The 9,543-nt window shown below is 55.5% G+C and overlaps 1 protein-coding gene across 2 annotated transcripts; it reads right to left on the reverse strand.

Annotated features, from left to right (window-relative positions):
- Positions 1 to 262: 262 nt before the first annotated feature.
- Nyap1 (neuronal tyrosine-phosphorylated phosphoinositide-3-kinase adaptor 1) lies at positions 263 to 8,682 on the reverse strand. 2 transcript variants are annotated; one of them, XM_013031767.1, is made up of 6 exons: positions 8,615 to 8,682; positions 6,177 to 6,532; positions 3,827 to 5,326; positions 2,784 to 2,993; positions 1,377 to 1,486; positions 263 to 705 (listed from the first exon to the last, which is right to left on the reverse strand). In XM_013031767.1, the coding sequence occupies exons 1-6, from the start codon at positions 8,680 to 8,682 to the stop codon at positions 448 to 450; spliced, it is 2,502 nt and encodes an 833-aa protein (XP_012887221.1). In that variant the 3' UTR covers positions 263 to 447. The 2 variants fall into 2 exon arrangements, with proteins under 2 accessions (XP_012887221.1, XP_012887220.1); XM_013031766.1 differs by having other exon boundaries at positions 2,784 to 2,996.
- Positions 8,683 to 9,543: the final 861 nt, after the last annotated feature.

Raw genomic sequence — 9,543 nt, forward strand, 5'->3', positions numbered from 1 at the left:
CACTCCCTGCTCGGGTGTGGATCAGAAGGGCCCAGAATTGTCTAAAAAATAAATAAAATAAATAGCCCTCCCCACTCCCGGCTCTCCTCCCTCTCGGTCTACTCCACGGTTCTAATCCCAGCCTTCCACTTGACCCGCCCCCATCTTCCTCAGACCCTTCCCTCCTTCCCACCTTGATCTCCACCCTCTTTAAAAAAAAAAAAAAGAGGGTCTGTCACGCTCAGACCCCCTCCTCACCACCACCAGGCAAACCCTTCTCCTCCTCGTCCTCCTCCAAATGGCTTGGGGGTACTCACAGTACCCCAAAGTACCGATGGGGCTTGGCAGGCTCCCCAGTTTCTAGGGCCCTAGGGTGGGTGGAAGGTCAGGGTGGTCCCTGGTCCTCCTGTCACTCAAGCATCAGGCCCCGCCCCTTCCGGTCAGGTGTCCTCCGGCGCCCCGCCCTCCTCAGATGGCGGTGTCCCAGAGGACGGTGTGCTGCCGGCGGCAGGGCGGGGTGCCGGACTTGCGGGGCTCGGGTCCCCGCCGCCAGCTGGGGAGGATGGGCATGCTTTCCTGCTTGCAGAGGCCGCGGTCGGGGCGGTGGCGGGCCTTGATCTCCTTGCACACGCAGCGCTTGCGTTCGATCACCTCCAGCAGCTTGCCGTCGCGCTCGCGGGCCGGCGGGGGTGGCAGGGGCAGCGGCAGCGGCAGCTCGGGGTGCATCTGGGCCAGCAAGAGGGGAAGAAAGGAAAAGATGGGGCGCGTGTGTCAAGGATTCTTCCTTCCCCTCACGGGGGGCTGAGGGTGGAACAGAAATCCAGCTCCTGCATCCTTCACCCAAGCTGGGTCTGTCTCGCCCTAAAGTAGAGCTGTGTGCAAGTGGTAGAATAACAAACTTGAGCAAAAAAGCTCAGGGACAGTGAGCACCCAAGTCCCAAGTTCAAGCTCCAGGACCAGCACCAAATAAAAAGAAAGAAAGAAAAAAGGCATTTTTGTAATTGGTCCTTCCAGGTCTTTCTAATTTTCTTTCTTGTGCCAGTCCTGGGGCTTAAACTCAAAGCCTGAGTGCTGTTCCTGAACTTTTCCCATCAAGATTAGTGGTCTACCACTTGAGCCATACTTCACTTGCCACTTTTTGATGGTTAATTGAAAGAGTGAGTCTCATGGATTTACCTCCCAGGCTGGCTTGTAACTTCCATCCTCAGATCTCAGCCTCCTGAGTAGCTAGGATTACAGATACGAGCCACCAGCACCCAGCGTTTTTTGTTTGAGACAAGATCTCTGCCTTGAACTCTATCTTAGTCTCACGGACATGGCACTGTGCCTAGCATTTTCTTGCCTTTCTTTCCTTTTCTAACTGTTCCTACCCAGATAAGAGATAAAACAAGCCTTACCTGGCTCAGGGCATCCCTGGGCTGGCTGCAGGGCCGGGGTGTGTGGAGCGCGGCCTGCCGGACTCCAGAGGTGGAGGCAGAGCGGCCCAGTCGGTAGCCTCCCGTGAAGTCTTAAGTAAAAGAAACCAGGAATGAGGAGAGAGGTCTATAGGGGCCCTCTCCCCCAGTTCCCCGAGGTTATAGCCAGCCTGCCCGGACTCATCAGAGTTAAAAAAAAAGAACATGGGCTGGGAAGGTGGCTCAGTGGTAGAGCGCTTGCCTTGCATGCCTGAGGCCCTGAGTTCGACTCCTCAGCACCACATAAGCAAAAAGAAAAAAAAACTGGAAGTGGCGCTGTGGCTTAAGTGGTAGAGCGCTAGCCTTGAGCTGAAGAGCTGAGGGACAGCACCCAGGCCCAGAGTTCAGGCCCCACGACTGGACCCAAAAAAACAAAGAACATAAGCCAAGTGCTGATGGCTCACACTTGTAATCCTAGCTATTCAGGAAGCTGAGATCTGAGGATCGTGTTCAAAGCCAGCTAGGACAGGAAAGTCCATGAGACTCCTATCTCCAATGAATCACCAGAAAACCAGAAGTAGAGCTGTGGCTCAAATTGATAGAATGCTTGCCTTGAGCCAAAGAGCTCAGGGACCCTGAGTTCAAGCCTCATGACTGGCTACCCCCCAAAATAAATAAATAAATAAATAAAAAGAACAGAAATGTGGTGTTAAGATTGAGGGCCTCTGCCAAGTGCCATGGCTCATGCCTAGATACTCAGAAGGTTATGATGTAAGAGCCAAAGTTTAAAGCCAGGAGAACAGACAACTCTGAGACTCATTTCTGATTTATCAGCAAATAGCCAGAAGTGAAGGTATGGGCTCAAGTTGTAGCACTCCACCTTTGAGCAAAAAAGTTGAGCAATGCATGAGCCTGTAATCCTAGCTACTCAGGAAGCTGAAATCTGAAGGTCATGGTTCAAAGCCATCCCAAGCAGTAAAGTCCATGAGACTCTTACCTCCAATTAACCCCCAGAAAACCAGAAGTGGCACTGTGGCTCAAGTGGCAGAGTGCTAGCCTTGAGCTGAAGAGATCAGGGACAATGCCCAGGCCCAGAGTTCAAGCCCCATGATGGACAAAAGAAAAAAAATTGAGCAAGAACACAAGGCTCTAAGTTCAAGCCCCAATACTGGCAGGTACACATACACACACACACACACACACACACACACCGACTTAGGACTGCACTAGGGATGTAACTCTGGCAGAGCATAAGTGAGGTCCTGGGTTCTATCCCCAGCACCTGGGTATGGGGTACAGGGAAGTGGGGGGAGACTCAGAAGCAGGACATGGATGGGAACAGTCGCTTATGGACCCTGGGAGATTCCCCAGCTGTCTCCCTCTCTTCAGGGTATGTGGGTAGGGTATCACCTCCATTTCGGTGGCAGGCCGGGAAGGTCTGGCAGGGTATGGGCAGCGCAGTACGGCTCCCTCCTCTGTGGTGGTGGATCCTGGCCAGCAGGCCCTCTGCTCCCTGGCTCCTCACAGGGATTCCTGAGGCCATAGGACTCCGGTCCTCACGCTCCACCTTGCCTGGACCTTCGACACTGCCATTCCAGGCCCGGGCACTGTCTTCTACCTCTGCTGGGATGACAAAGAGAGCTTAATGTCTGTATGTGGGAGGGGTCCTCTTGTTCAGCCACACACAATTCTGCCTGGATGGCAGCAGAGATGAGAGGGACCCTACCTCTCACTCCCCCATTAGAGATGCACACAGGAGGGACCCAGCTTTGCCACCTTCCCTTTTGTCCATTGGTACCAGCCTCTGGGGCTGAGAATCACATGTATTTGTGGCTTTTGAGCTCCTCTATCCTAGCTCTAGCTCTGAGCCCTACTATGTCCAATCAGGGCCAGGACAAACACCTAGAAAACAAGAGATGCTGTTCCGCAGTAGGGAGGGGAAAAAAAAATCCCGTATCCTGAGACTGGAAAGGGGAAAACAGGCTTGGGGAGGTGGGGGGGAATAGGGCTGCATGTGAACTAAGCTCATCTCTGAGTAGGCCTGGCAGAGCATTGCGTTGCCAGGCAACGGTAGGGGCCTCCCTCTCCTCTCCCTCCTGTCTGGATGGGTTGCCATGGTAATAGCTGGGAGGCAGCTGTGTTTAGCTCCTAGTGTGCGCACACTCACAAACACACACACACCCCTGCAGACAGGGGAAGGGAGGGGCAGGGAGTAGAGCAGACGGGTCCTGGCTGAGTCTACCTGTGTTTCAGCTCATATGTGGTATCTCTGGCACACTCACGGGGACCCCTACCCATCTCCATCCCTTTATTCTGTAACCCAGCCCCATCTTTCTGGTCTCCCAGGAAACTTCCCATTTCAGGACAATGGGCAGTGGCTTCCAAGAAACCCTTCTAAAACATCCCCACACCCCCACCTTTTCCAGCACCCCCCAACCCCCCTCCTCACTCACTGTCCAGCTCCTTTGCCTTCCGCCCTCCATAGAGGACCTTCCTCTGCAGAGCCCAGCCTGCCCCAAATGTGGCGCCCATCTCCTCTTCTTCCTCTGGCGTCCCTGTGCTGGCGATGACGTGGGCACAGGAGATGCTGGCAAAGGCACCCCCCTCGGTCCCTTGTTCCTGCAGCTGGATCTTGACCATAGGGGACGGGGCCCCCACCCCACAGCCCTTATTCAGCACCCCCCCAGCCTTGAGACTCTCATAGGCAGGGGGTCTCTTGAGCCCAGCTGCTGTGGCTGGGTAGGTCCAGAGAGGGGTCAGGGGGGTTGCGGTTGGGTCTGGGAGGCCGTGGGGTGAAGCCAGGCAACCACGGTGATGGAGGACCCCAGGGGCTACGCCCATCACCCCACTGTGGGGGCTGGATTTCCCTGGCACGGGGGGCCTGGAGCTGGTACACAGCATGCCATGGAGGACTGAGATCTCCTTCTCCGTCTTTGGCTCCCCAATACCCAGGGGTGGGCCGGCTGGCAGGACGGAGTGCGTGGTCACCTTGACTGCTGAGTACACCATGGTGTATGACACAGCTTTGTCCTTGGGGGGGCCGGGGAGCAAGGCGGCTGGGCCAGGCGGGGCTCCCGGTGCCCCCACCGCCTTAGGGCAGATCATGCTGTGGGAGTTGGGGAGCTCCCGCTCTCCCCGGGACTGGCCAGAGCCCTGGGGAGGCAGGGGCGTCGAGTGGCTCCGGGCTCGGCCTGAGGGTCCCAGCAGGAGGAGGTTGGCAGCGGGAGGAGGCGGTGGCAGGGGAGGCGTCTCCCGCTCTCGTGCAGGCACTTGGGGGGCTGGGGTGGAACCTGCTGGCTCCTTGGAGTGGCAGAGGACAGGCAGCCTCGAGACCCCATCACCAGGGGTTCGGGTAGCGGACTTGGCTTGGGGGAAGGCCAGGAGGGGAGGCCGGTGCTGAAGGAGGTTAGGGAAGGGTGGGGGGATTTCACAAGGAGTGGTCTTGGTGGGTGTCCCTTCCCTCCGGCTGGGGAGGGCCGATGCTGGCCGGCGGTGGACGTGGGGCTGGGGTGGAGGGGAGGTCGCCATCAATGGGGGGACCCCATTGGCCCGGCCTTCTGCTGCCTCTTCGGGGAGGGGGTACTTCATCTCCTCATAAATAGCCTCGCTGTCATCAGAGTCTGAGTCCGCACCAGCTGGAGGGGTTGGGCCCCCACCCCCGAGGGGGGTCCCTGTCAGACCCCCTCCACTGCGTCCTCCCCCACCCCTGAAGACGTCTCCCACCATCTCGATGTAAACGGGCTCTTCTTCCTGGGCACCAGCATCAGGGTCCCCGGCTACTCGGGACCCCCGGCTAAGGCGCTGCAGGGCCAGGTTCCCCCCTCGACTTGAGGGGGCTGAAGGGCAGGTCTCATCAGAGGAGACGGAGAGCTGGGTATGGGGGCTTCGCCTCGGCTTCTGCGGAGGGACCTTCCGGCTGGAGTCTCGGCCCTCTGGGGTTGGCTTTTGTGAGCCTAGGCAGGCCAGGAAGCAGAAAAAATAATAATAATCAGGGACTGGGACAGTGGTAGAGTGCTTGCCTAGCATGCATGAAGCCCTGAGTTTGATTCCTCAGCACCACATAAACAGAAAAAGCTGGAAGTGGCACTATGGCTCAAGTGGTAGAGTGCTAGCCTTGAGCAAAAGAAGCTCAGGGAGGGACAGTATCCAGGCCCTGCGTTCAAGCCCCAGGACTAGTAAAAAAAATAAAATAATAATCAGAGCAGGCATTGGTGATTCACACCTGTGATCCTAGCTACTCAGGAGGCTGAGATCTGAGGATATCAATTCAAAGCCAGTGGGGCAAGAAAGTCTATGAGACTCTTATCTCCAATAAACTACGCAGAAAAAGCTGGAAGTGGCACTGTGGCTCAAGTGGTAGAACGCTGCCTTGAGGAGCTCAGGGACAACACCCAGGCTGTGAGTTCAAGCCCCAGGACTGGCATAAATAAATAATAGTCATCGTCATCATCATCATCATAGCTTTTCATGGGGGAGTAGCTACCTCTTCACTTTCTCCCATGCCTCTCAACTGACAGCTCTAGTAAGTTCCTTTTCTGCCAGATGGCTCTCAAATTTCTGACATGTGCCCTCTCCCCTGATTATTCTTGTCTCTTTCCTAAGAAGTCATTGGGGGAGCATCCCCTGTCCTTGAATGGTTCATCTGAGGTCTGTCCAAAAGGAACTCCCCCATTCCTTTGAGGAATGGAACCTTCCACTTCCCTGAATGAACTCTCCTGGATGCCTCCCCTTGGCCTGTTTGGATTTTCCCAGCTCCTGCGGGCCCCACCCCACCCCCAGGAAGCCAGTAAGGGGGTATCTCACCTGCCTTCTTGCTGGGGGGTGTCTCCACCCCTGATCCTGCCATGCTGAGCTTGGTGCTGGGGTGTCTCTGGGGCTTGGCTGGGGGTCTTCGGCCGCTGCTGTCTTCTGTGAGACCCCCCCCACTCCCCCCAGGCCCTCCCCCGGCACTGTCCATGCTGCCCACAGAGTGGCAGGAGAGGGAGCGTGGGGCCATGGCACTGCGGCAGGGGTGAGGGGTGTGCTCCTGGGAGGCGGGCATTGTCATGAACCCCATCCTGAGGGAGCGGCGCAGTGAGGAGATGTCCCTCACTCGGACCCCAGACCCTGGGCCTGCCCCAGGCCCTGCCGGGCCTGCAGGGGCCACCTCCTTACTGGAACTGTGGAGAGAAGATCCAAATGGAACAGGTCAGGATTCAGGTCTGAACGTTCCCCCTTTTTGTCCTCAAGAGAAGGAAGCCCTCTCAAAGCTGCTGGTAAACCCATACCCTTCCAGCTCCAAGAGGAAAGGGAGTTTAGAGTAAAAACCCCCTCAAAGGTCTGAAGCAGAAATGTAAGGGATTCAGGCAGAATCCCCAGGCCACAAATGACCAGGCAAAAGCTGGGCACCGGTGGCTCACGCCTGTCATCCTGGCTACTTAGGAGGCTGAGATCTGAGGATCACACTTCAAAGCCAGCCTAGGCAGACAAATCCCCGAGATTCTTGTTGTCAATTAATCAGCAAAATGTGGAAGTGGAGGTGTGGCTTAAGTGGTAGAATGGCAGCCTTGAGTGAAAAAGCCAAGGAGAATGTGAGGCGCTGAGTTCAAGTTCAATACTGGCACACAAAAAAAATAAAGACCTGTGTGTGTGTGTGTGTGTGTGTGTGTAGAGGGAACAGAAATGAAAGAAGGAACACACAGTACAGTGTCCCCAGGGCTGGCAGATCTCAGCCTGGGCATATCTAGTACACAGACTGGTATGGAGAGGGAGATAAAAACTCAGGCAAAAGCAGCCTTATAGATAGACACACATATACACCTACCACTAGGGCTTCTGGGCTGCAGGCCCCTATCTAGCCTCTAGCCTCCCCTGTCATCCAACACTCCCCCAGGCCTTCTTTCCCAGTAGCCTCCTCTTCCAGAGGTGGGTGTGCAGTCTGCAGAGCAGCCTCCTCCAGCTGATCCTTTCACCTCCCTTTCTCCATCTCCCTCCATACTGTCCTCCCTGGCTCACCCCATTCCCTTCCACTGTCCCTTCAGCGAAGGGGGGAGGCTGAGCAGGGAAGAGAAGAAAGCTGTTATGGGTGGGCTCTCATTAAGGCCCTGTCTGCTAACCCTTCATTAGGGAGAGATCACTGCCGTGATCGCTCTGATTAATCTAATTAACAACAAGAATTAAACTCCACAGTTGTGAGCAGGGAAAACCGAGCCAGGGGGAGGCTCTGACTCAGGCTCTGAGCGGCTATGTAGTCTATGAGAAGAGTGCAATGACCCAAGAATGGGAGAGACCAGGCCTGGGTCCCTGGGAGGGCAAGGAGTGAGGGCCAGCAAGAATGTAGGAGTAGAGGACCAGAGGGTCCCCAACTCTGGCTTTTGTTTTGTTTTGTGGATCATGGGGCTTGAACTCTGGGCCTAGGCACTGTCCTTCAGCTCTTCAGACAAGGGGAGTGCTCTACCACTTGAGCCACAAGCGCCACTTCTGGTTTTCTGGTAGTTCATTGGAGATAAGAGTCTCACAGGGATGTTCCTGCCCGGGCTGGCTTTGAATTGCCATCCTCAGATCTCTACCTCCTAAGTAGCTAGGATTACAAGCGTAAGCCACCAGCACCTGGCTTTGGGGCAGGGGGGAGTCTTGGGACTTGAAAACTGAGGGCCTGGGTGTTGTTTGCCAAGGCTGGCACTCTACCACTTGAGCCACAGCTCCACTTCCAGATTTTTTTTTTGTGGTAATTAATTGGAGATAAGAGTCTCAGACTTTCCTGTCCAGGTTAGTTTTGAACTGTGATCCTCAGATCTCAGCTTCTTGAGTAGTTAGGCTTGCAGGTGTGAGTCACTAGAGTCTGGCTCAACCCTGACTCTGCTTCTTGGTCATTCACCATCCCTCCCGAGCAAAGGAAACTAGGAAGGGGACCTCCTGGGTGCTCTCTGAGGCCCCTGAAATGAACCTGTCCCTTGCACCTGTCAGGACAGAGGGGCCTGCCTCTTACAAGGTCAGGTGACAGAGCAGCCAGCAGCAACACAGAAGGGAGAAGACCACTATAGGCAAGAAGCAAGTCAAGGAGTGATTTGGGTCCTTAGGGATGGGGAAGAGGTACTCTAGATCTGGAACCCCCCACAGGAGACCAGAAGCAGGGTCTGGACCCAGGTGTGTGCAAGTCCAGACATTCTGAGTCTGAGACAAGAATCACAGTTGTAACAGGGCTGTAAGTGCAGGCACAGGAGGGGAGAGGGCCAGGGGGACAGTCTGGGGCCCAGCCTTACCTCCTTTTGGCCTCTTCTTCCTTGTGCTGTCTCCACTCCAGCTTGGTTTTTCGATAGAGGAGGTTCATGTCGTGGGGCAAGAGGTGGGGGCTGGGGGGCCCTGCTCAGTGCCACCAGGCCCGGGGGGCGGCCCTCCCTGGGTCCCGGATCCACTTGAAGAGGGGGATGGGTGAGGAGATAAAGAAAGATATGGGGATGGGTGGGGATCAGGAATGAATGAGAAGGGAAAAAAGGAGTAGAGATGACTTTGGGCCTTCAGAGAAGAAAACACAGACAGGCACAGAAAACCTAAGAGCCTCTAGGATACCTCACCGCCCCCCTCCCCCAAGACAAGACAAGACAGACAGACAAACATAGCCATGTGTGTGTACCCAGAGTCACACACCCTGACAAAGGTGCTCAGCGCCATACATACATTCTGGAGATCAGATTGACACAGATTTTCATCCTGTGTAAATACATCCTGATTCACCACACACAGAGACAAGCCCCACAAACATATAGCAACCCAAAGCCACACAGACACACATTGAGATGTATAAAACCACCCAACCACAGACCCATATCTACAAACAGAGGACCAGACATATACCGTAGCATAGGTAAACATAAACCTAGGAACAGCAAACACACACAGAGACACAGACACCCACCGACACACCCACAGGCACACCCAGCCCTCCAGACACACAGAAATCCGCTATGGAACTGGACACACCTACAGATGAGGAGTTGTTCCCAGGGCCTACTTGCGTACATTGCACCCCGCTAGAGAAGGGGGGAGGTGGTCAGTCTGCCACCCCCTCTTAGACCCTGAGGCTTCGTGGTGGTGGGGTCATGAGGACAGGGTGGGGACGTGAAGGATGGATGGAGTGCCGAACTGAGCATCTAGAATCCCACCCATCCATCTATCCATTCCACTCCCCTGG

Source organism: Dipodomys ordii, unplaced genomic scaffold (assembly GCF_000151885.1).
Source record: "Dipodomys ordii isolate 6190 unplaced genomic scaffold, Dord_2.0 Scaffold143, whole genome shotgun sequence".
Lineage (NCBI taxonomy): Eukaryota > Metazoa > Chordata > Mammalia > Rodentia > Heteromyidae > Dipodomys > Dipodomys ordii.

What these genes read in the sequence shown, in the direction of transcription:
- Nyap1 (XM_013031766.1), bottom strand. Translation starts at nt 8,682, where the DNA reads ATGAACCTCCTCTATCGAAAAACCAAGCTGGAGTGGAGACAGCACAAG. An exon ending in ACCCCCCAGCAAGAAGGCAG is followed by an intron (nt 5,327 to 6,176) that starts GTGAGATACCCC and finishes TGGCCTGCCTAG; the next exon opens with GCTCACAAAAGCCAACCCCA. An exon ending in GGCCTGCCACCGAAATGGAG is followed by an intron (nt 1,487 to 2,783) that starts GTGATACCCTAC and finishes CTTTTACTTAAG; the next exon opens with ACTTCACGGGAGGCTACCGA.